General features: G+C 42.0%; 1 protein-coding gene across 2 annotated transcripts in view; it reads right to left on the bottom strand.

The window, feature by feature from the left end:
- Nucleotides 1-676: 676 nt before the first annotated feature.
- The window catches only part of dhx38 (DEAH (Asp-Glu-Ala-His) box polypeptide 38), a 58,466-nt gene continuing 32,799 nt past the window's right edge, over nt 677-26,343 (bottom strand). For both annotated transcript variants that reach the window (XM_060940812.1, XM_060940811.1), the window contains exons 14-27: nt 16,697-16,882; nt 16,312-16,452; nt 16,111-16,221; nt 15,883-15,999; nt 13,203-13,310; nt 12,996-13,108; nt 11,451-11,659; nt 8,095-8,249; nt 5,879-6,034; nt 5,640-5,774; nt 5,091-5,216; nt 4,323-4,418; nt 2,968-3,089; nt 677-1,248 (exon numbers count right to left, since the gene is read on the bottom strand). In XM_060940812.1, the coding sequence (XP_060796795.1) occupies nt 1,167-1,248; nt 2,968-3,089; nt 4,323-4,418; nt 5,091-5,216; nt 5,640-5,774; nt 5,879-6,034; nt 8,095-8,249; nt 11,451-11,659; nt 12,996-13,108; nt 13,203-13,310; nt 15,883-15,999; nt 16,111-16,221; nt 16,312-16,452; nt 16,697-16,882 (1,857 nt within the window). In that variant the 3' untranslated portion in view covers nt 677-1,166. The remainder of the gene's footprint in view (nt 1,249-2,967; nt 3,090-4,322; nt 4,419-5,090; nt 5,217-5,639; nt 5,775-5,878; nt 6,035-8,094; nt 8,250-11,450; nt 11,660-12,995; nt 13,109-13,202; nt 13,311-15,882; nt 16,000-16,110; nt 16,222-16,311; nt 16,453-16,696; nt 16,883-26,343) is intronic.

A 26,343-nucleotide genomic window follows, 5' to 3' on the forward strand; every position in this document is an offset into this window, starting at 1 on the left:
TGGAGGAAAAATGGCACCAAAACCTTCTGAATAATCTGTTGGGATGGTGGTGGTTTTGGAGATCCCAAGATTTTACTTTTTCTTCAACAGTGATCCTTTTTTCCTCACTGTATGGGGGGGCAAAATAAACCTGGCTTCTCTAACCCTATGTCTGAAATCCCTCACTCACTATCTAGCTCAGGAATTCTATAGAGACAGCTCATTGGTAAAAGAAACTACGTTCAGACACTATTTATGCCATTACTGTCACATTTTTGTGATAAATCCATATTATACTGAGTGCATTTCCTGCATCTTTCAGTTCTTTGAAATCAAGGCTGAATACTTCCTTCTATCCGTCGTTTTCAGCGCAACCACAATGCATGGTGGTATATATTGCTTGGTTAGTGACCATCGGCTGTACACTACTTTTCATGATCAACTCTACAGTGAGTGGGTAAGGGAACTTACACCCTGGAAGTCATGGATTACAGCTTGAAAGACATATACGCTCCAATTAACTCGGAAACATGCTTCAGGTACATTGTTTTTGGAGAAAAACAACGGACAGCAGTTCCAAACAGGAAGCATCTGCTTGGCCCCCTTAATCTCTATGATTTATCAGAATGGTGGACTGTTGTCATAACACAGTGATTTATGTGTTTACAATGTTTATTGCAAGAGAACACAAAACCAGTGTATTCCACAGCCATTTAATTTCTTTGTTGTTGACAGGATGTGATAGTGTCACAGAATTGACTGCAGATCCAATATTTACAGCTGCTAAAAAAAAAAATTGGGCTCGCCAGAGTCACAGTGGAGGCTGCCCAAGATTCAATCCCAACAAGATTGACTGATTTTACTAAAACATGGAAGGACTAATTGACTATCAGAGAACTGTTCATACATGACCACTGGACTGTTTTGTCAGCATATTTACAACACTATGTTACTATTTCTCATAAACTACTGAGGATTTCTAACCACACTGATCTATGTAGACACCAAAAACACGCAAACTAGTATTTAAGAAAAAGGACCAGACCTTAAAAGAAAAACCTGATCTGCATTAAAACAAGTCATGCGTCCTCCACCACGACTCAATTCTTCTCTTAGGCAAGTGCTCCTACTGCTGGTGGATGCTGGGAAATGCACCTACAGCAGGACGGCATGAAGCTGGGGGTGACCTAAAGGCCGAAACGCGCAGGAGTCCGCTTCGGCGTCATGGGTACATCCTCCCTCCTGCCTGGGGTACAGATCTTTATGGCCCTGGCCAGAGAGGAAGAACAAACAAACAATGGGGGGAAAAAAAAAAAAATTTAGTTTCACTTATGAGACATCTCAATCATCCTGAAATTTATTCCAGCCATCATGTATTCCTTATGTTGGGTTATAGCTGAGCAATCAAAGGTTAAGAGCTTTACCAAGTCCCTAGCCATGGTATTTTGAACTCAAGACCTTGTGTTCCTGCATACATCAACTTAATTAAATAAAATTCACCAGAATGGTTTTAGAAGAAACACACGTTTTGAGACGTGTATATAAATACAAGAACAGGGTGCGTCTTACTCTGTCAGTCATTTTGATTTCTTCACAACACACCTGATTATAGGTGACGGCAATTTTTCAACAATCGAAAACCCCAAAAAACGGCCATAACTTCACCATTCATCTGTCAAAAGTCCTTCCCACGCCTTACAGTACCTGGTATTCCTGGGCAGTCTCCCACTCAAGTACTAACCAGGCCCAACTCTGATGGTGGTGCATCGGGTGGCGCCGATCTCCGTTTCCGTAGCCCTCGCCTATTACATAGCTAGGGTTACAGTGGGGGGCTAGTCCTCTGGTAACCATGAGAGTTTAACTCCCCATGCACATCTGTATTGCAGCGTGCCTTGCCAGATGGTAGTAGGTACCATTTTTATGATGGTCTTTGGTATGACCCGCTCGAGAGGCGGACACGCTACCACTAGGCCACTAGTCGGTACCATTCATCTGTAAAGCAAACTAATTGTATGATATTAATGAGCCATTCCCGTGGCAAACTCCCACCCAGACAAACCAACAAATGCATCTTCATATAAAACACATCAATGACTTTCATGGCCCAAAGTTTCAGCAACTTCATTCGCACACTTCTACAGCTGTTTGCCAAAGAAAGAAAAAAAGGAGGACATGATAGAGGATGTTGTGGACTACGTCATTAAATGACGTTCTACCTTATAGTATGTTTTAAATCACAGCAGTCAATGCAACTAAATTACATTAACTTGATGTTGAGATTTTCATCAGGAGTGACAAAACTGGACAGCTTGGAGAAGGACAATTGGTGGGACAGAAGTAGTTGTTCTGAACGTCTTGCTCCAGTGCTGGAAAGTCTACAAAAATAACTCGGGTGAGGTTTTCCTCTCTCATGTCCATCACTCCTTAAGCTGGTGTGTACCATGCGTTCAGTTTCTGGCACCTCCAGTAAATCCTGATCTCTCATTTAAATCCTGAAGATGTCCGAGACAGGGAGCGCCGCATGAATCACCACATCCTGCAGTCATGGAAATCAAAACTCGGATCTACCCCTTTAACGCAAGCATAGTCACTGCCAGCCAGCTTTGATTTAGAGATAAACGTACTGATTAATTAATAACGTGTCATCTTAAAAAACCAATCTCTTCCCTTTGTGGTACTGGCAGATGTGCAGAAAATTAATTTCTCAGATTAATCGGAAAATTAAGGCGGACCCGTCTCCTGTGCCGCAGCATTACTGCTACAGTAATGGAGGTCAGGCAGGAGTCAATATTATTTCTGTTCCTCTTAGGCAGAGATGAGAGGTGAGAAAAGCTCATCACGGAGCCTGAGGAGAAGGTTTGATAATAGTCTTCCCGAAATGACAGCATTAGTATTTCAGCGCAGCAGAATTTGGGCCGATATCTAACCAGGATGATTTACAGAAAGAGAATGAGAGCAGCTGTTTCACCCAGCAGTGAATGAATGTACCTGGAGCTGCCCAGGGTGTTCCTCTTCTCCTGCTCCTCTCTCCTCGCCCGCAGCTGCTGTTCAGCCAGAGACATCTCCTCCTCCATGTTGGAGATCTCCTCCTTCGCTCTCCGACGATTCTCCTGAGGAAAACAATTATTTTCAGCGTTAAAATTAAATTTCACACACATTTACAGAATTGATGTGATCTTCCCTGGCATCCTTTCAACTTGTGTTTTCACTTTGGTTAACGGTTTCCTAAAGACAGCGATGCAGCAGTGCTTTTTACTCCGTCCAGGTCTGATCGTCTTGCAAAGGTTTAACCAGGGATGTGATTTGGGGCTGGTGAAATTATCTGAAAATTTTAGCCGGGGGTCTGGGGGCCACAGGCCCCCAGCTGGTCCAGGGCAGCAGCCCCCCGAAGCTCCTGGGTTTTGGGGTTTTCTGACTTAAAAATTGTACTAAAATGGCAAGCAAACACACAAGAAAAAACTTGTCATGATTAACAAATTCAAGCCAATTTAATGGTCAACATGCAACTCTGACACACACACTCTCGCTCTCTCTCTCACTCTGCATCTTTACGCTCGATCACGGAGGCTGCCATCTTTCAACTCTGTTTGAAGCGAGCTTACGTACAGCTATCTAACAAGCGCGTTCATTGGTTGTTACAGAGCGATGGGCCAATCACGTACCTCGTTTCATCTCAATGACGGAATTGCGTAAATGACGTAATTACGTCAATGAGATGAAACGAGGTACATGATTGGCCCATCGCTCTGTAACAACCAATGAATGCACTTGCTTCAAACAAAGAGTTGAAAGATGGCAGCCTCCGTGATCGAGGCGTAAAGATGCAAATCCGAGGCTGCCATCTTTCAAACAAAGTCGGAACGAATAGGATACGAATGTGGATTTGAGGGAAAAATCGGAAGCATTTTTTTTTTCAAGTTTTGAGGTGAAAAAAGCGGAAAAATCACATCCCTGTTTAACACGGTACGCCGCAAACACCATTGTGCTCTAGTTATTTCGTAGACCGTTAACCAGCCAAGCCGAGCCTCTGCCATAACTCGGCCGTTCCTGTTGTTTGAGACTTTTTAAGCGATATCTCAGAGCATTGTGAAATTTTATCGTGATATTGTCCAGTCCTACTCAAGGACGACGAATAAACATCAGTACTCTTATAAAATTGTTTCATGGCATTTAACCAAGACTTAAAGAAGCTCCATCTGGTGAAAAGCTTTGATTTGTGTGCGCGCGATTCATGTTCAGCAATAAAGCTACCTAAACTCTGAGCAAAACCCCGCTGTTAAAGCAGTACAGCGCGACGTTAGCTCAGAAAAGCCCGTTTAAGATGTTCATCGTCGGAGTTTTACCTGTCGACTCTTTCCTGCGTGTTTGATGCTGTAGAACATGGGGCCGAGCTCCGCTAGCCACTCTCCATCCACCGCCGTCACACACTGCATGTACTCCTGCAACACACACACACACACACACAATAATTAAAGGAGGCATGTGTAATCTCTTCTGACCAACACCATCCCTGTGGTTTTAAAGAAAACTGTTCTAAAGAAATGCACAAGGTTGAAAAGGGGGAGATTAGACCAATTTCACAACGTAAAAATCCTAAATACACTAATATTAAACGTTAAAATCGTTCAGTTGCTCATTTTTATTTGCATACACTTGTGCAGAGCTTTACGGCCTCCATCATGCATCACGGACATCCTGACTGCCCTACTGTACAGCTTTACCTGTACCTTTAATATTAAATCTCCATTACTGAGCTGCTTCATTTGACTCTGATTGATTTGACGGACGTGTCACTTTATATTAAATCAGTTATTTACTTAAATACTTATTAAACGTCCTTGTGATTGCATTATTTTCTGCAGTGACTAAACAATTTCCCCTCGGGTAGGGGGAAAAAAAAAAAAACATCAATCCTTTGATGAATATGGAAAAAACTACAGTGAAACATTAAATAAGGATTTATGGATCCAGTGTAATATGTGAATAAGTCAGTGCGCTGAGGAGACAACACGGGTCATATCGTCTTCTGTACAACCAGACTGAGAATTTAAACTGGTCTGGGCCTCTGTGTGGTCTTGGGACGTAATGGAGAAGTGTAAGAGACACGTTACCTTGGTGGTCATGACCAGTTCGTGGTAGGTGATGTAGTCAGGGGTGTAGCCCATGCCAAAGAGAGAGCTGGTGGGATGGAGGTGACACGGCATCCCTGTTCGTACGTTCACGTATTCCCCTATACCCTGCAAACACACACATGTACACTTGGATCATATTTGCATGAATTTTGCACTCAGTAAGTATTAAAAAAGTTATTACGTCTGGTGATTAAACCCAAAAATGATAGAACAGCAGCATGAGGAAGAATACAATATGGTGAGCATACATTTTATTTAACATTTATTCCAAGTATTGATGTGCAGATCTGGAGTTGCTTGATGTTTAAAATGAAAAATAACTCTTGTAGGACACAAGTCAGAATTTCTAGGGGTGCCAATAATTGACACCATTCTATTAAAATCTCTCTTTTGGGATAAGAAGAAGGGGTTGGTTTTATTCACAATGCTCATTTACTAACACAACCTCCCCCCGAATCTTTACTGGGATGCCAATAATTTTGGACCTGGCTCGTTTTAAAGCGTCTGAAGAACACGGGCGAGACGCACCTTCAGCTTAGCCGCCTGGTGGAAATAAGCGGCGCAGATGCACTTCCTGATCACGTCCCAGTCCGAGCCACAGGAGGTCAGGTTCATCTTCTGCTGCACCATGATGTCCTTGAGCTGAGCTCGTACCTCCCGGACCTGGAACGAACGAACGCACACACTGAGCAAAATCCACCAAAACAGACCAAGAGAATCTAATAATCCACAATTAATCTGAATAAAATTAAATCGTGTCTCTGCACCTTGCGCATGGCCTTGGTGTGGATGAAGTGCTCATTGCACCAGATGCTGGAATAGTTGTTGTTCTTCCACTGCAGGAAGACGTTGAGGTAGGTCAGATGATCGCTCTCTGGTACAGCGAACTTCTCCCTCACCTGATCGCTCTCCTCCTCTCGGCCCTAACAGGAGCAGGACGACACGGTGAACAAGTCGGACATTTTTAGGCCACCCATTTTTTATCTTTAGGTTCACGGATTTTTTCAACATATTTTTGATGTCGGTCGAAATAAAAGTGTCCTTGTCCAATTTTTCTTTTTGCATGGCAAAATTTCAATGTCGGATTATCAAGAGACACACTTTACACACACACACACACACACACACACACACACACACGCGCGCGCGCGCGTGTGTATTTGATTAAAATGTGTTCACGTAATTCTATAGGCTACCACCAAAAAAAAAAAAAAATTCCATCACCAATACAGGAAAAATTAAACCAACCTGACCATATTATCCAATCTGCTTTCCTACATGTCTACATGTTATATTTAATATCATGAAAAATATAATATAAATTAGCCAAAATGCATTTCTTCTTTTGATTTACTGATGTGGTTAATGAATTTGAAATCCTAGTATTCCAAATGACAATTCTTAAGGCACAAATCCTAGCAAGGGCAACACATTTGTGTGTGCACACACATACACACACACATATATATATATATATATATATATGGGGCGGCACGGTGGTGTAGTGGTTAGCACTGTCGCCTCACAGCAAGAAGGTCCTGGGTTCGAGCCCCGGGGCCGGCGAGGGCCTTTCTGTGCGGAGTTTGCATGTTCTCCCCGTGTCGCGTGGGTTTCCTCCGGGTGCTCCGGTTTCCCCCACAGTCCAAAGACATGCAGGTTAGGTTAACTGGTGACTCTAAATTGAGCGTAGGTGTGAATGTGAGTGTGAATGGTTGTCTGTGTCTATGTGTCAGCCCTGTGATGACCTGGCGACTTGTCCAGGGTGTACCCCGCCTTTCACCCGTAGTCAGCTGGGATAGGCTCCAGCTCGCCTGCGACCCTGTAGAAGGATAAAGCGGCTACAGATAATGAGATGAGATATATATATATATATATATATATATATATATATATATATATATATATGTGTGTGTACATACATACACATATATATACACACACACACTTTATATATATATATATATATATATATATATATATATATATATATATAAAATGTGTGTGTGTATATATATGTGTGTGTGTGTGTGTGTGTGTGTGTTCTTGTGTACAAGTTTATAACACGGACTAGCATTCCAGTACGTACTTCTCTGAAGGTATATGTGGTCATATGACCGTTGAGCTCTCATGAGCACATCGAAGGCTGAGCCGTTCGTGCTACTCGATTCGACAGGACTCTCTGCAGCACCATCCTCTTCTAATTCCACAGTCAGATACTTGCAGCCAAAATCGCTAACTAACGTTATGGCAGGCATATTCGGCATCGCGCTCGTTACATCACCGCCTTCTTTCTGAGAACCAAAGATCGTTTTGATCTTTTCATTGTTTACTTTCAACGCTTGAGAGATGAAATCGCCCACGTTTTGGTTAGTGAGACAGTGAAAAGACTTTTCTTTACCACACTTTATGCTTGCGTACAGTTGAGGCGATAGCTCGGAATCCATGCTGTCAGCGTCAGCCATGGTCAGCACAAGGTTGACGCGGTCGTAAAGCGGTCGTAAATACCATAAACACATTCAAGTGAATACTCAATGTCGTAAATAGTTTTGTTTTCAGACTCGGCTGAAGTGGATATATACAACACACATTGTATTTGCGATTCTAATACTGTTTGCTTAAAGAAATATGACCTAGTACCAGGGATACAGTGCTGTTACAAGAAAAACATGTGACTATTTTTTTTTTTACATTTCTTTTTGTACGTTTCGGTGGTTAAAATAAAAATACGCACAGACTTTTTATTTTTCTAGCGGTAGTATTTAACTGCCGTCGGTGGATCCGTGATCCAAAAAATCTAAAATGAGTCGCCTTAATGAAGGTTGAGAGATTCCCCAACGCATATTTCCTTAGCATTAAAAAATAAATAAATTTTTTAAAAACCTACTCTCCATAAATTATCATCAGTGTTTTGAAATAACAATTAGGAGTTGCTGAAGTTTTTTTTTTTTTAAAGTACATGTGAATTATAAAAGTGAAAGGAAACCTTCGGCCTGTAGAAGATAGTCGGCACAGACAACATGGAGACGATGATGAGGATGTCGGCGCTGCAGCCCATGTCACAGGACACGATGAGCATCTTGGACAGAGCCGGGTCTAGAGGAAACTCCACCATGAGACGACCCGTCGGCGTCAGAGCACCTGAGAGAGAGACACACACACTAAGAGTCCGGTCCCACAATGAGAACTCTGACTCTCCCTCTGCCTGAATTTAGTTCCAGTCTGGAGGAGTCACAACACAACTATAATCCCGACTATAATCCCAGTTAGTCCTGACACTCAGGGAATAGTCCTGGAAGTTTTATCCAAGAAGTAGCACATTATTCCAGGTCATACTGTAAAGCTTGAATTTCAAAACGACTCATGCACACACTCTGATAGTTGATAAAATACAGATAGGTCACGGATTACGAAAATATAATAAAATAAAGAATACAAAATACAGAGTGGTTACGGATTTTAATACGGATGCTAATAATTTACAGATTGGTTACTGATTTCATACGGATGATGCATCACGGATAAAAAAAAAATTAAGAAGTCTAAAACAATTAAATGTTTGGACTGCAGAAGTTCATAACTAAAAATATCTTACCTGCATTTATATGTTTATTAATTTACTATTGATATTTCACAGAAAATAATCTCACATCCATGAATAAAAAATTCTGTGCTTTGTATTAAATTTATTTTCTGTGAATCCGTATTCTGTGATGCAACAAGGATGCCCGGGGAAAATAGTATGTGCTCAGACAACGTCACATGGAAACAATTATCTGATTAGTCAGATGTTTTACCAGATCAGATCCGGTCCAGGCCTGGAAAAATCACTCTAGAAGAAAATATCTGACCGATACGGATAAACCCAGGCCTGGGCTATAGGGATCGTTACCGGTCTGGTGTGAGCACCGACCACATAAACTGCAGGGAACAGATTTATTTTTTGTTACTGGTATTGTAGGACCGGGCCTTAAAGCAGGTATATTACTTTTAACAAAAATAAATAAATGTGTGCAAGAAATAATATGCTACGGCAGTGGGCACATGGTCAAGCTAAGGAAGTTAGGGAAGGGGAGTGGCAAAGTGATCGCATTTCTGGGTAATTAACGTGCTGTTTGTGTGTTTCCCCAGTAACGGAGCGGATTAAAAGATTGGAGAGGAGAGAAGGAGTGAGCCTGCGCGATGTGTGTGTGAGACAACGTGCTTTTCTACAAGCTGAAAAGCTTAAATAAAAGGTGCCAGAGTACCATACCCACCTGTCCCAGTGCTTCAGTGTCCCAACATTTAAGATTTTTTTTTTTTTAAAGTGTTATAGGTTGAGGGGGGGAGGGGGGGGGGAAACAAAAAAAAAAAAACAAAAACACAGATCCAGCTAGGGCTGTGCGATATATCGAATATACTCGATATATCGCGAAAATTCTGTGTGCGGTAACTATCAAGTATTTTATGGTCATCTTCCGACTTGCGTTCGTTTCGTGTTTGTTTAAAACATTTCCCGGTGGTTTTCTCCCTGTCCCTCAGGCAGTAACGTGAGAGGCTGCCTAAGGGTAAAGAAAACAATAACGTCACGCACTCGCCAACCAATCCCAGGCGACATCTCGGTGCTGAAAGGAACTTCCGGGAAGATTTTCTAGTTTCGGTTGTGTTGCCAGATTGGGCTGTTTTAAGTGCATTTTGGCGGGTTTTGAACATATTTTGAGCTGGAAAACGTCAGCAGTATCTGGCAACACTGCCGGTGGGAAGATTTCCTAGTTCCGGTTTACAGCACTGACTCAGTTCGTGCAATCGCTGGTGTTGCATAGGCTACCGTGTAAGCTCTCAATTTCAGCAATAAATTAAAAATGGAAGCGGACGAATTGGTTCCTAAAAGAACGAGTAAGGGGTCAGTCATCTGGCATTTTTTGGATATCGCGAGGACGACGTGGAACAGCAAATGCCAGTTTGTAAAAAGTGTGCAAAAAAAAAAAAAAACTGTCATCACGAAAGGCAGCAGCACTACAAATATGTTCCATCACCTGAAAACTCACCCGGTACAGTATGAAGAATCTCAAACTCCGAACTACTTGCCCACGAGCTAAAACCCCCCCACGAGCTAAACAAATGAACATGGTGGCCTCGTTCTCCAAAGCCATCCCATATGAGAAAACGAGTCAGCGATGGAGAGCTATAACGGATGCAATCACTCACTTCATTGCCGAAGACATGATCCCGATTAGTATAGTGGAAAAACCAGGCTTCCAAAAATTACTAAACACACTTGATCCCAAATATGAGTTGCCTGGTCGCAGACATTTTACAGAGAAGGCAGCAGCCGGAATTCTACACATCTGAGAGGCAGCGCCGGAAAACACTCAGTTCAAAAGTGTGCAAAGAGAAAAATGATGTTTTGCAGATCTCTCTCTTCTCTCCCTCAATCTCTCTCTCTATTGTGAATGTTCCAGTGGTTCTCAGTAGTCAGGTTAATAGCTTGGAGATCTATTTTTTAAAATAATTTAATGAATGAGCACTTTTCTTATTTAGGCTAAATGTCTCTCTCAGTGTTGAGCTTGCACTTTATTGATTCGAGCAGCTCTGTATTGTGTTGCCCCTTTGTTGCAATTTTCAAGATTGTTTTTGCAGTTTGTGCCACATCTTTGTTGAATAAAAATAGTCTTATTTCAATTCAATTGTGATTAATCACCAACATGACAATTTAAAATATGTTGTTGAAAACCACCTGTAAAGTTAACCAAGAATGTTATTTAATCTGCAGGGATTGGAGTGAAAACAGTAAAGAGTAAAAGTTAGATTTCATGGGGTCCTTTAGAGGAGATTTAAATATATCGAGATATATATCGTATATCGTGAAATTGAGAAAATGTATCGGGATATTCATTTTTTCCCATATCGCACAGCCCTAGATCCAGCTGATGTCCTTTAAATGACACCCACGTCCAGTTCACACTCTTAACAACTTTCATCTTTGTACTCCTCTGATGCTGGGATCAGACGAGGTATTTTCGTCTTTCCCAATGCTCATAATATTTCCATAAACTCCTGCCGTGTCTCGTTCAGAAGACCGGCACTGCTACAATTTCAACTCCGGCCGATCACCGTTCATGTCATCAGGGAGGAGGGTCAAGAAACTGTCAATCATGGCTATCAAGGAACACGTCATGGTGTTGATCTGTTAAACCAGGTGAGAAAACACAGAATTCTGACATGCGAGGCTTTTTGTCGTTGTTCCTCACTTATGCCACACTACAAGGCCTGTTCGTCGTTCCTGACATTCCTGTTCAGAAGGGCAGAAACGTGCGCTCTTCACTGAACGCTCGGTTTTTTATGACTTGCGTCTTTTCTTACCCGTGTTGTCCAGAGCACCGAGGATCCACAGCTGGTACATGGAGTTGAGCATGTTGTCTTCAGGCGGAGGATCCATGAAGTGGAAGAGCAGCAGGTCCTGCACGCCCAGAGACTTCAGCAGCAGCACTACGTTAGCCAGGTTCGTGCGCTGGATCTCAGGGATGGTAGTGGTCAACATCTCGTTCTTGAAGGCGCTCTGAGTGTATAACCTACATGGGATTTAAAAAAAAAAAAAAAGTGGTCACACAGCCACATAGTATAAAACCTACACTACTTAAAATAACTTGTACAGAACTGTTTAACATTTTGAAATGTCTAAGAAACGACTAAAAGGAATCTCTCAACTTTTACCCTTACTGAAAACGAGATGCATGAATATGTTAATTAGAAAAAAAAAAAAAACGCCCTCGTGTCCTTCTTAACAACCTTAATAGTCTAACATCACTACTACTGTATTAGCTAACTTAGAGAAGCGTAAACTAGCTCGGATTAGGGCCTCTGCATGCTCTTGCGACAAGGCTTTCGCAGATAGCTTTTCGCAGACAGTTGTAATTTATCGTTGAGCGGGGAGTAATAGGCTTGCGCGATGTTATTCACAGCCACAACGCAAGGGGGCGCGAAGTCGCTAGGAGTAGTTGGTGGGTGTGGTTAGTGGAGTGTTTATCCTCCGGTTACTTATAATGACTAGAACTGGAGTCGTATAGATGTCCGTACTTCCTCACTTCCTCGATCAACTGCTCTTCGTGCTGCTCCATCTTCGCTCGTGTTTTTAAAAATGGCGGTCGTGAAAACAAAACAAACCGGGAAAGTAGGGAAGCGGAAGTGCGTGTACGGCGGATGTAGAGTGGACCAATCAGAGCCCTCTTGTCTGCGAGGCTTCTGCGGTGGTCACAATTTTTGGGAGGTGCGCGCAGAGCGTCTACGAAGGTGGTGGTGGTGGTGGGGGGGCTACGCTGACGCCATCTGCGAGTACTGGGTTGTCAGCATAAATTGGCCTTTAGACACGGTCTGTAGTATCAGAGTCTCACATTACATCACATCCCTTTTTCACCGATTTATCTTCAAATACAACATAAATCAATCAGTCAGAATACCCAGCATCACTAACCAGGCTGGCGAGCAGCTTCTGTGGATTAAATTTTCCATCTAATGCGTACCGATTCTCTAATTTTACATGGGATTGGACCCAAGTTTATACGTCCCACCCCCCGAACTTCAGCTTCAATGCCAAGAGGTGGTGTAAAAACCACACTTTTGTGTAATCTCAAGAGGACAAACATGAACAAGATATCATCATTTTCTTTTGAGATGGTCAGAGTAAAGTGTAGCTTTCTGGTGTGTTACTAGTTCTGTTATTTGATGGTAAGGAGGGACAGAACGACCTGTTATTTTCCTTCATGTCGCTTGTTAAGGGCAATGTGCTGTACACGACAGAGGAGCATTGTCTCTCAGGGTCACTTTCAGTTCTGTCCTACTCTCTTCAGTTCTCTACTTCAGACTCCAGGAGTTGAATAATTATGTCTGGTGCGCGTGCGTGTTTTTTACCTGTAACATTGACCCGGGCCAGTTCTCCCGGCTCGGCCCGCACGCTGATTAGCGTTAGCCTGGCTGATGGGGTAAACCTGCAGCGCATCCATACCTATACGTGGGTTGAACACCTGAACGGATGAATATGAAAAATGATAGTTAAAAAAACCACAAGTTTACAGAAACTCTTGTTTTAAAAATGTTAAAATCATAACTGTCTAATACTTTGAGTTTGCAATATCCAGCATCCACAACAAACATGATGCCATCGACAGTCAGAGACGTCTCTGCAATATTTGTGGCCACGATGCACTTCCTCACTCCGTCTGGAGCCTGGTACAAAGAGAAAGAGAGAGAGAGAGAGAGAGAAAAATCTCACACACCTGCATTTCAACAGTCTACTTGTGATGTGGCACTACACAAGAAGGGCAGCAGGAAAGAGTTATACAATTACAAAATCATACAAATATTTTGTGGCTATTTAGTGTGTTAGAGAAATAAAACTAAATTGATCATTAGCTCATCCGGACGACAGGTGATGAGTTTGTGTCATCGTGTGTTGTCCGTTATCCGTCCAGCGTCGTCATTTCACGAAAATCGCTTCTTTTCTCTCAATTTTTCACTGATTTTTATTCTTTTTGGCAGGAAGGTGGGTCTGCCTGGGGTGCATATGGCTTCTACTCAAATTTGCATAATTGCAATTAATAATGAAGATATGGAGTAATTAATCAATCCCTAACGAGCAGTTTCCACACAAAACGCTTCTTCTCCCTCAGTTCTTTACCGATTTTGATTCTTTCTGGTATGAAGGTAGGGGGACCTAGGGTGCATAGAACTTCTACCCAGATTTGCTTCATTACAATTATTAATGAAGTTATGGACTAATCAAGCCTGAATGAGCAGTTCAACAAAAATTCCTTTTTCTCAGTCAATTCCTCGTCATTTTGGATTCTTCCTGGCAAATAGGTTGATATTCCTAGGGTGGATATTGCTTGCGACATTTATTGTGCAAAGTGGCCCACTTTAGATCATTACTTCTGGACTAGACGGGCCCAGAGTGAGCTACACAGTCATTAAAATGTTCTCAACCACGAGCTTGAACTTTTTTTTTTAGGGCTGTCAATGAATTTAAAAAAAATAAATAAATCGCACATTTTACAATTAATTAATTGTGATTAAAAACTTGTTTTTCCTTCTGAAGACTAAAGCTTGTTATAATGCATATTTAAAAGTAAAATCAACAAATTAAATGTAGAATAATCAAAGGATGTGTCCGCCTCTCAATCGGGAGATCGCGAGTTCTACTCACGGTCGGGTCATAACAAAGACCATCATAAAAACGGTACCTACTGCCGTCTGGCAAGGCACGCTGCAATACAGATGCAAGCAGGGAGTCAAACTCTCGCGGTTACCAGAGGACCAGCTCCTCACTGTAACCCAAGCTATGTAATAGGCGAGAGGCTGAGGGCTACGGAAACGGAGATCGGCCCCGCCCTATGCGCCACATGGCGTGGGAAGGACTTTGATTGATTTGAATCAAAGGATGTATATTTCAGACACCATTGCTTAGTAGCATTTTTAAACACAGAACCAGACACAGAACTATGCAGTTGCAGAAAGAAAATTCAGGCCTATAAAGTGCCAGTTGATTTCAAACTCAAGGCCCCACACACACAGGGAGAGAGAGAGAAAGAGGGGAAAAAAAACAAAAAAACAAAACACGACGCTCATGGGTCGGACGTTTTTAACTATCCAAGTAGCCAAAACATTGGTAACCTTTTCAGTTCCTGGTTTAGTTCTTCGCCCTCGAGTACCACACTCCTGTAATGTAGACTGGCGAGCAGTACAGATGGTTTCCACAGGGTGTTCTGTGTGAAGGTGATACTTTAACCTCCTAAGGCCCAAGCTGTTTTTTTACATGCATTTTTTTTATTTCTCTTTGCTATTTGGGCTTATTAGAACCTGATTAGAATAAAAACTAAAGCATCATCTTTTGATAAGATGTACTTTTAGAGAAAAAGTATGTCCACATATGTGGATTCTTGTTCCGAATTTCTAAAAAGTGCTGTCCACGCATGTGACCGCTAAGCCCTAGGAGGTTAAAGACGAGGTGCTTCTGCGATAACTGAATTCGGCTTTCCGAGCTGCGCAAATCACTTTCGTTTTCTTAAAAGTTTCCCAGTGGAACCATTTACAGTTAAACTTTCCACCCAAAACTCCTTCACTGTTCGTCTCCTTCTTTAGCAAGGGAATCGTCTCTGGCTAGGATGAGGTTTCGCGGCATCCATGTCATAGGTCAGCCCCCACACAGGAAGTAAACAAAATGCGGTTGCATTAATTTATTTTAATGTGTTTAATATTTTAAATTAAAAATCACAGTGATTGTGTTAATTTTGCCTGCTTTTTTATTGATAGCTTACAAAGTTGTGGGCAGATTTTGGACTGAAATTCTCTCTCTCCTCTCACACACACACACACACACACACACACAGTCTTCGGTGCATCTGAAACCTGGTCTGAATCTGAAAATTTCCACATCAATGAAGAAATAAAATAACTTCCAATCCAGATTTCGACGCAAGCAAAGCAATGAAAACGAGATTCGAGTCTTATCCATTTTTGCATCCTTTAAGAGAGCCAACAAAAAGAGAACTAATACACAGCATCTGTTACACATTTCAGTTACAGCTACGTGTTTATCTTGTACACAGCGAGCCTTATTAGACCTGAACAGTACAAAAGCACTGAATAAAGCAGATCTACACTTAATTAAGCAACGCTTGTACTTTCGTTGTAGCGTTAAACGTTAGAACATCTTCCTCTTCATCAATTCAGACTTCAACTAAAAATCTTATTCATTTCTATAAGTTTGGAGTGAAGCACGTGGAGATGATGTGATTGATACCTTCTGGAAGATCTTAGCCTGCAGGTCTGAGGGCAGCTGGGAGTAGATGGGCAGGACTGCCAGCGCAGGAGCGTTCTCCAGCTCCTGCAATCGCTCCACAATCTGATCCGACGTCACCTGCAGCAAACAAAAATAGACAGTCGTAAAGCTGTAGAGCATTTTGAAAATCAACAGAAACCTCCAATAATCTTATCTTTGCAATGGAGAAGGTTCTTGGTAAATGTTCACCTCGATGTCTTCCTGGCCAGGCATGAAGATGAGAATATCTCCCACCATGCCGCTGAGGTGGATCTGCAAGGCCTGCTTCACCGCAGCTTCCACATAATCCTCCTGAGGTGTCTACACACACACACACGCCTATCTTTAGGAAACACCCTTCAGACTCAAAACAACTCTATCAAAGATCAAAAAGACAAGAACATGTCTTACCTTACTGAACAGGATGTCCACAGGGAATGTCCTTCCAGGAATGTGAAAGACTGGAACGTTTCCGAAGAACGCTGCAAATTTGTCTGAGTCCATGGTGGCAGACGTGACGATGAGCTTCAAATCGGAGCGTCTAGACACCACCTATTACAGAAACACATACAATTCTCAATAGTTTTAGTCATTTCGTGTCTTCGGCTGGTTATGACATTTTAATCTCATTTCTAGTTCATCTAGATTGACGAGAGTCCATTACTCTTGAGCCATCACTCAGTTTTTGACATGGACGAACATCATTAATGAACACTTATGGCCTAAGATTTCCTCCACAGAATAAACACCGACTCCCACAACGCTCTGGGTTGAGGAGGGGATGTTTTGTACCGACCTCTCGGAGCAGGCCGAACAGCACGTCCGTGTTGAGCGAGCGTTCGTGTGCTTCGTCCATGATGACTGCGCTGTAGTGGTCCAGATCAGACTCGCGCAGAGACTCTCGCAGCAGGATCCCGTCCGTCATGTACTTAATTATCGTCTTCTCCGACGTGCAGTCCTCAAAGCGGATGGCGTAACCGACCTGCAGGGATCAGCGCTCACTCATTATAACTCAAACAATTCATCAAATGTAGAATATTATATTAAATATCCTACAGCAATTATTCTCAATTTTAAAATAATAAAAATACCAGGGTTTATGAAAATCCCAAACAGGATTGATCAAAAGCCATACAAAGAATTTTTTTTCATTCATTTGAGTTAACCAATTAAAACATCTTGGGAGTTTTTCCCCCCCAAAATGGATTTCAGTGCAACTTTTTCAGATATACTGTCTCAAGGTCACCTTGAAAGTGAAACAGATTTGTTTTACGATGTAACCAAATCCATTTAAGGACTAAAATAAAATAGACAAACAGATGGATGAGAAGAATTAAATCTAAGTATTTGCATTCTTTCTAAGCAGACATGTAATTCTCACCTTGTCCACCAGATGTCAGTGTTGGCATAAATACAGTACAGTAAAACTAGAGGTGCATTTCATGAAGGAAATACTCGTACTTGCAAAGCAAAAAATTAAAATTTCAAGACAGACAGACAGACAGGGTGTGCTGTGTGTCAGCAGTTGAACCTACATGTGAAGTTTGGTCATTATACCTTAAATCAGTCCCCCCAGGATTCCACGGGCCTTTTCTGTGATTGTTGCAAGCTAAAATGTCTGATGTTGCGGGGGGGTTTCCAAAAAATTGTGATGAAATTTGCGGTGTTTTTTAGGTTTTTGTTACACTGCGGGAGGAAGTGAAAGTTGCGAGAAATTGTTGTGATTTTCTCTTTTTGTGATTAAAATTGAGTGATATGTTAAATATTAAGTTATTACTGAAAAACTATTGATTAAAAAAACAAAGACACTGAGAAATGGTCCTATAAACAACTTTACCAATATAAAAGATTACCAGGACTACAAAAATGCAAAAAAATAGGCTTTACTTATCCAAATGCACCTGTTGGTTCAAAAGTTAAAGTGCATAGAACCTCACAGCACAACATGAAGTTACCTTAAAATATAATAAATGCCTCAGCTTTCATATAAGGAAAAAAAAAAAAACTATTAATACTAGTACTGTGTGCAGGCAGTCTCTCCTGAAGACTAAGTTAAACAATAATTATAAACTAATAAAATAAATGGCTCAGGCTTCATAGAAGAAAAAAAAACAAAACAAATTGAACAGAATCTCACAGTATGATGCTGAAGCTGCCTAAACAATGGAAAATAAAATACCATTTTGGCAAAAATGTTGGCATCCATTAATTTCTTGTCTTAAGTAAAAAAAAAAAAAAGTGCACACAGTCCTTCACTGTAAACATAACACTTTCAGTAACAGAATTTAAGCCTAAATATAAACACTGACTCGCACATGCAGTGTTGCCAGATACTGCTGCTGTTTTCCAGCCCAAAACATGTTCAAAACCGCCCAATCTGGCAACACGGCGCACATGCTGCTTCTCTTGAACGTATACACGGAAGTAAGGCGGAAGGTAGTTTGTCGACGTCACCTCAAGACGACGCCAACGATTGGTCAAATTTGCGGGAAAGTTGCGGTGATTGCAATTATATCCAACGCCGCCCTGAATTCGCGGGGATTGGTTGAATTTGCGTTGAAGTTGCAAATCGCAACATCGCGAAATCCTGGAGGGTCTGTTAAATGTTGAAGGAGTAGTAAAATCAGCGGATTACGATGGAGAAGTACCATCGGAAGGCACTTACAGATCTGAAGGGAGATCTGAAACTAGGCAAGTGCTGGCCCTGATGGCATTCCACTAGAGGTCTACAAAACCTGTGACCTGGACGACATAATCTTGTTCTTCTGTAACCGGTTGCCAACGTATGATGGAAAGCCAAATCAGTGGTCACTCTCCATCATCCCACTTCCAAAATCAGGCAACCTCTCTAACACGGACAATTACAGCGGAAGAAGCCTCACTTATGTCATTGCCAAGATCTTTAACCAAATGATACTCAAATCGCATCCATGGTCCCATTGAACCTCACCTTAGATTCAATCAGAATGGATTTTGGGAAGGCAGATCTACAGTGAGCCACATCCCGTCACTATACCACATCCTTGAAGTACGGAAGAACAATCTCTCAGCAGTCATCACATTCTTAGACTTCAAGAAGGCTTTTGATTCCATCTGGCGTTACAAAATGCTCAAGATCCTAAAAGCATACGGTATCCCACTGAGGTTGCTTAGTGCCATCAGAGCAACGTACACCAACACTAGAGCCAGAGTTGTCACTGCTAATGGCATTTCCGAGGAGTTCAAGATCACCGCAGACATGCTCCAAGGGGACGCACTCGCTCCATTCTTGTTTGTGAGGGTTCTTGACTATGCTCTCAGGAAAGCCACTGATGGGAAAGAAACTGAGCTGTCACACGCTCACTCCCCAAAGATCACGAAGGTACCCTCCGAAGGCGTTTACAAATCTGGACTTCACCAATGACATTGTCTTGCTCTCTGATGACATCCTGCAGGCCCAGGAACTGCTGCTACATGTAGAAGAGTGTAATGAAGTTAGACTCTTTGTCAACAACCAGAAAACCAAAGTTATGACCTGCAATGTTCCCCTCACAGCTTCACCTAAGACAAAAACTGGAAAGCCCCTTGAGGTCGTGAGCAATTTTAAATATCTCTGCTCATGTTTTGGCTACACCGAACATGACATGAAGATCCGAAAGGCTCTTAACGACATGAGGGCTGTCTGGAAATCCACCATATCACGAAAACTCAAGATCAAGCTGTTTTGTGTAACGGTGGAATCTATACTCCTGTATGGTAGCGAGTGCTGGGCCCTGAACATCTCCCTCCAGAAGTCGCTGGATAGCTCATACACCCGCATGCTGCATGTTGCCTTAAACATCAGTTGACAGGACCACATTCCCAACAAAGAGCTCTATGGTGACCTCCCAAGGATCTCCAACAAGGTGGCCTGGAGGAGGCTTGGCCTGGCAGGTCACTGCCTTATGCACAACGAGCTCCCCGCAAGTCAACTCATTCTGTGGGAGCCCATGCATGGATCGTGGCATCCTGGTCATCCAGCGACTACACTAGTCCATACACTCATGAGCGATGTTGGGGCGGCCAACAATACCGAGCTCGCCGCCTGCATGTCCGACCACAGAGATTGGTCTTCGAGGCGTGCAGCTCAGCTGAGGCCGCCTTAAGTATGTATTACTATGGAAGGATTGAAGGATGAATGAAAAAAAAAACAGAAGGGTGACACAGACAAGTGTTATTAGTATGAAAACGCTCTACTTTTGCTGTACTTTTGCAGTTGAATCCACATACCAAAGTCTGTGAGTCTATCTTAAAAGGTGTTGTAGTAAAATCAATGGGTTCAATTGGAAGGATAGAGGGATGGAAAAAAAAAAAAAAGCAAGCAAGCAAAGAAAAAAAAAAAGTTATGCCTCATTTCTTATGAAGTTACGACAACCTAACGGAATTTACCAACTTCGGTGGTTCTAGCTTTTAGGAACAGTTAGGTCTTGAACATAAATTTAAGCCAATGGGAGGAAAAGCAAGGGATGAAAAGAGGAAAAAAAAAAACCAACCAGAAAGCTGAAGTGATGGTGGTATGAAAAGAGGTGGAGTTCTTTGTCGTATGTATTATTGCCTAGGACGTGTCTAGTAAGTTTGGAGCTGTGTTTCTGTTGTACCGGACTTTGACTGGGAAAAAATAAATAAAAATCTTGGAAAGTCTGACAAAATTAAATCTCTCTGGTCACAATGTCCGATGAAAATAATTCCCTCCACATTATTTGAATTTTAGTAAAATGTACTAAAACAATTTCTACACTACCCTTCCATTTTTTAACAAACAAGCCTGGGGTGGGCTTCCCAAAACCCTCTTAATGCTAAGAGCACCTTAACTAGGAGAGAGAGTTCATTACGATGCGCGCGCTACCATTTAACGATCATCTTTGTGCTACGATGCTTTTGGGAAACCCACCCCTGTTCATTTTTTGCTTGAAAGTCATGGGTTTGCCGAAACATCGAGAACAAGATCAACTGTGAGCTACTGCTCACTTATGTATCTCCCCCCCCCCCCCCCCCCCCGGCTCTCACTTGTATCGGAATGCAAGCAATCGAAGGAATCGGACACTTCTTATGAATGTTGACTTCAACAAATAATGAACCCTGAAACAAGTAAGTAAAGAGCAGCGTCTCTCCCCAGGGATTTCAAACAGCATCCTGGTAAACTGTCATTTTGAAATAGCATTTTATTTTTTTAAATAGCGTCAAAATCCACCCTATACGTTTCATAAATACATTCAGTCGGTAAACAGGAAGTCGATGTGGGACAGACCTGAAAACGGTAAACACGGTATAGAACCCCAAGCTGAAGTTTGGTAACAAGTGGCTATGATTTGTGGTTGCTGAGAAAAAAAAAAAAAGGTGTTTCGGACGGACAGAGATACAGACGGAGTTTGCTAATTTCATACATACACAGGAAAGATGTTAAATTCCTTGTGCTATTTATAGGTAGGGGATTTTCCCCACAGTGACCGATCAACAATGAAGCCTTAACGACAATAGACTGGTACCAAAATTCAAAAAAAGTGCTTATTTAAGGAGTTAAAGGCATTTTTGAGACAAAGTCGGCAAACAGTCTTATTTTGTCAATTTGGGTGTGCCGAATTCAAATCTGCAATATGCCGAGCTCTATCTGACCTCTGTTGACCTCTAGAGGTCATTGAACTTTGGGCCTGTAAACGTCTCAGCTGAACCCAGTTTCTCAGCTTTCTAAGGAATGAAATGTACTAAAATGATTAATGAAGTTAGCAAATGGCCTTGTTTGTTAAATGTTTGGGTGCTGAATTCATTTTTCATTTGTAAAACGACATATGACCTCTGATAGCCTCAAGGTCATTAAACTTGGCCTATAGGCCTATGCATTTAACGGCATTTTTAAACTGACTTTACTCCCCCAAAAAGAATATGAACAGACAAAAAACAAATAGAAAGGAACAAATACAACATTAAATGCCAGTCCATGTACATGTGACTTACTTTTCACAATGAGAATGCCTCGGCGATCACCTTACATAACATTGCATTACATTTAGCGGTTATTGTTTATACAAAGCTACTGAAAAAAGGACAGATTCAGCAGCATACAAAATGTGGGGGCATACAGGGTATACAGGTTAATCAGGGTTAGTATATATGAGAGTTTTTTTCTTTGTTTGTTTTTTGTAAAGGCTTTACCCCGTTCAAAACAAAACAAAAAACAAACAACAAAGAAAAAAACTCACATATACTAACCCTGATTAACCTGTATACCCTGTACGCCCCCACATTTTGTATGCTGCTGAATCTGTCCTTTTTTCAGTAGCTTTGTATAAACAATAACCGCTAAATGTAATGCAATGTTATGTAAGGTGATCGCCGAGGCATTCTCATTGTGAAAAGTAAGTCACATGTACATGGACTGGCATTTAATGTTGTATTTGTTCCTTTCTATTTGTTTTTTGTCTGTTCATATTCTTTTTGGGGGAGTAAAGTCAGTTTAAAAATGCCGTTAAATGCATAGGCCTATAGGCCAAGTTTAATGACCTTGAGGTTATCAGAGGTCATATGTCGTTTTACAAATGAAAAATGAATTCAGCACCCAAACATTTAACAAACAAGGCCATTTGCTAACTTCATTAATCATTTTAGTACATTTCATTCCTTAGAAAGCTGAGAAACTGGGTTCAGCTGAGACGTTTACAGGCCCAAAGTTCAATGACCTCTAGAGGTCTACAGAGGTCAGATAGAGCTCGGCATATTGCAGATTTGAATTCGGCACACCCAAATTGACAAAATAAGACTGTTTGCCGACTTTGTCTCAAAAATGCCTTTGGGTGTCACAATTCTGGATTTTGGTACCAGTCTACAATCCAAAATCGGCTTGTGGCAGACACAAACGCACCAGATGTTGTACCCGGGATCTGTAAAGGGCCTCCTTCATGGTACAAGGTTATGGTTTTATTTTGATAAATTTTATCTTGGAATGATAAAAGCTATCTAGAGCTAAAGAGAATGTGTGTTGATTAGCCTAACGTTATTTATTTATTTTCACATTATGCACACGAGTTTAGCAATTTGTTTTAGCCTATTTGAAATAGCCAAATTTTCAAGAAACACATGGTTATAGATACACTATATTGCCAAAAGTATTTGCTCACCTGCCTTGACTCACATATGAGCTTAAGTGACATCCCATTCCTAATCCATAGGGTTCAATATGACGTCGGTCCACCCTTTGCAGCTAGAACAGCTTCAACTCTTCTGGGAAGGCTGTCCACAAGGTTTAGGAGTGTGTTTATGGGAATTTTTGACCATTCTTCCAGAAGCGCATTTGTGAGGTCACACACTGATGTTGGACGAGAAGGCCCGGCTCTCAGTCTCCGCTCTAATTCATCCCAAAGGTGTTCTATCGGGTTGAGGTCAGGACTCTGTGCAGGCCAGTCAAGTTCATCCACACCAGACTCTGTCATCCATGTCTTTATGGAGCTTGCTTTGTGCACTGGTGCACAGTCATGTTGGAAGAGGAAGGGGCCAGCTCCAAACTGTAAAAACAGTCTGCATGCCTAGGTGCTTGATTTTATACACCTGTGGCCATGGAAGTGATTGGAACACCTGATTCCGATCATTTGGATGGGTGAGCAAATACTTTTGGCAATATAGTGCATGTGCATTGCTGATGTCATTCTTTATACAGCCTGCCTAGATCAGTTGTTTTAAAGGGCTGATGACACGAACATGACTCTATGCAATTTCTTAAATAAACTATACAACATGGCAAACGTTAGATTTCTGTTATAATTACGTGAAAAGAAGCTGTTGTTACGCGAATATCCAACTTTTAATTGCACAGCGCAAAAAAACTGGGTCCGTGGCTCGCGGCCATGTTGTGACGTCAGCGGAAGAACACGCTGCGGTTCACTGGCTGTTCTACTCTGGTTCTACTCAATGGAAATGGCGCATGAAAACGCCGGTGAACTCTCTCGTGCTAGCTCTTCCTCTTCTGGGAGTCTAGAATTGTGTTGATCTCTTCCGAATAGAATCTACGATAGCCTACCCTCTTTACCCTTTGCCTCTCGTTGCTAGGCGGCAGTTACATGAAAGCCGCAAGCTTTCACAAACAAATACATGACTGATATCACGCCGACTTTATGATTACATTTATGATTATCATGTAGAATCTATAGCTCTACGTACCTTTATCTTATGTCGTTTCACAACACATGTTCTGACAGGAGGGCTGTCTTTGGATCCGGCATAGCTACTAGTAGACCCCCTCCGGAATACTGGCAGTGTTGCCAGATTGGGAAGTTTCCCGCCCAGTTGGGCGGTTTCAAGTACATTTTGGTGGGTTTTGAACATATTCTGGGCTGGAAAACTTCAGCAGTATCTGGCAACAGATACTGCTGATGTTTACCAGCTCAAAATTTGTTCAAAACCCACCAAAATGCACTTGAAACCGCCCAACTGGGCGGGAAACTTCCCAATCTGGCAACACTGTGTAGGCACTGCTGATGGTAGTAACACACGTTTGTGCTGAACTGAACACCCAAGAGATTCTTTTAAGCTGGGAAGGGTGTCAAAACAATCCAAATCGAAGTGTTCAGAGCACAGGACGGATGTTGGTGAGGGCTCCCACTTGTCACGAGTGCGCCTGACTTGCTTCACCCACTTCGCATGCAGCTCGGGATCTCTGGGAAACTTGAATAAACTTACCCCATCCTTGTGGGTTTTGGAGCAAAAGCCGGCAACACAACGCGAAGGCATAATAAATAAATAAATAAATAAATAAATAAATAAAAAATGTAGAATAAAGATACTAATAATGATAAACTGAACACCTGTCGCATCAACAACAAACTGGTAAGTTAGGAGGAAGGTTCTTTCGCTGACGTCATATAGCTCCTCCTCCTCCTTCGTCTCCTGGGTGCTGCAGCCCCGTCAAATTTGCCCAAATAGCCACGTTTATTATCATAACTTGTAAAATAGGCGCCTTTGTGAATTAATATATGGATCATCGGGAATTACTTTTTATGTTATAAAACATCGCCAAAGATGTCAAAAACGTGTCATCAGCACTTTAAGCTCCTTCCAAACAAACATAATATTTGACCGGCATTTCTCCAAATTGTCTGGGAAACCGAGATCTTGCCGGTCACACTGACTGGCAACGTTTTTCCTCGAGCGTAAACGCTGGTTTGGAGGTATTCTTTTGAAAACCAACTATAAGGGAGCAGTTTTAAAAATTTCCCATTCAAAGTCTATGAGGGAGAAAAATGGATGGACTGGGGGGGAAAGGGACGTGGGTGAAATACCAAAATGAAAAGTAATAACCATTGTGCTATTTACAAGACTTCCGCAACAAAATGTGAATGAATTTCCTACGTTAAGCAGTTCTTGTTAGAAGAAGAAGCAGCAGCTGCCTTGGGATAACAACATTCTTGGATTTCAGTCACGTGACTTTTCTTAGCGATTTCACTTCCGGTAAAATAGCTGGTGGTCAACCAAAACGGCTGCCGTAGTGCAAACAACTAGCAATAACTTCTCAAAGTACGCTCGTAATCTAGAAGCCACTGCTGGCTTTAGATATATTCAGAAGATTGCTGTGTGCAATGGAATCGACCCCTACAGTCTGGGAAAGAAGGATTTGTCATACGATCTCGAAAACTACCCTTCAGTCGAGTTTCCCAACATCTCAAACCATCTGGTGTTGCAGACGTCCTTCTACACCGCAAAACAGATGAAAGCATGGAAGAGTATGGAGGCTTACAACTTTTTTGTATGTGGCTGGGTAAAGGACCTCGCTATCAAGTCGCTGCCCAATGAATCCTGGATTGTTTTTGCGTGTTTTTTTTTAAGCTTTTCATTCGCATCTTTACAACAAAGCGCTGCAAGTTGAAGTGTAAACAAACAGTTGGCTTGATCCTCACTTGTGTTGGCTCTCATCTCTCAGCTAAATCATTCACAAAGATCATCAGAAACCCCTTTAAAGACCTGGATCTTAGTTAAACGAGACGGAGAAGTGATCACGGCGCATTGTAACTGTACGGCTGGGGAAGAATTTTTGTCGCGACCTTCATGCATATACCGCAAGTTGGCCTAGTGGTTAGCGTGTCCGCCTCTCGATCGGGAGATCGCGAGTTCTACTCACGGTCGGGTCATACCAAAGACCATCATAAAAATGGTACCTACTGCTGTCTGGCAAGGCACGCTGCAATACAGATGCGAGTGGGGAGTCAAACTCTCGCGGTTACCAGAGGGCACGCCCCCCACTGTAACCCCAGCTATGTAATAGGCGAGAGGCCGAGGGCTACGGAAACGGAGATTGGCACCGCCCTATGCACCACACATGGTGTGGGAAGGACTTCATGCATATGGACTTTGTGAGGAGTAAACCAAAACAGCTGATGGCTTTAGTGCTTTGTGACTAAAAAAAAAGTACCGTAAAATAACGATACATAGCAAGAAAAGTAC

The sequence above is a fragment of the Neoarius graeffei genome, chromosome 15 (genome assembly GCF_027579695.1).
Source record: "Neoarius graeffei isolate fNeoGra1 chromosome 15, fNeoGra1.pri, whole genome shotgun sequence".
In the NCBI taxonomy this organism is placed as follows: Eukaryota; Metazoa; Chordata; class Actinopteri; order Siluriformes; family Ariidae; genus Neoarius; species Neoarius graeffei.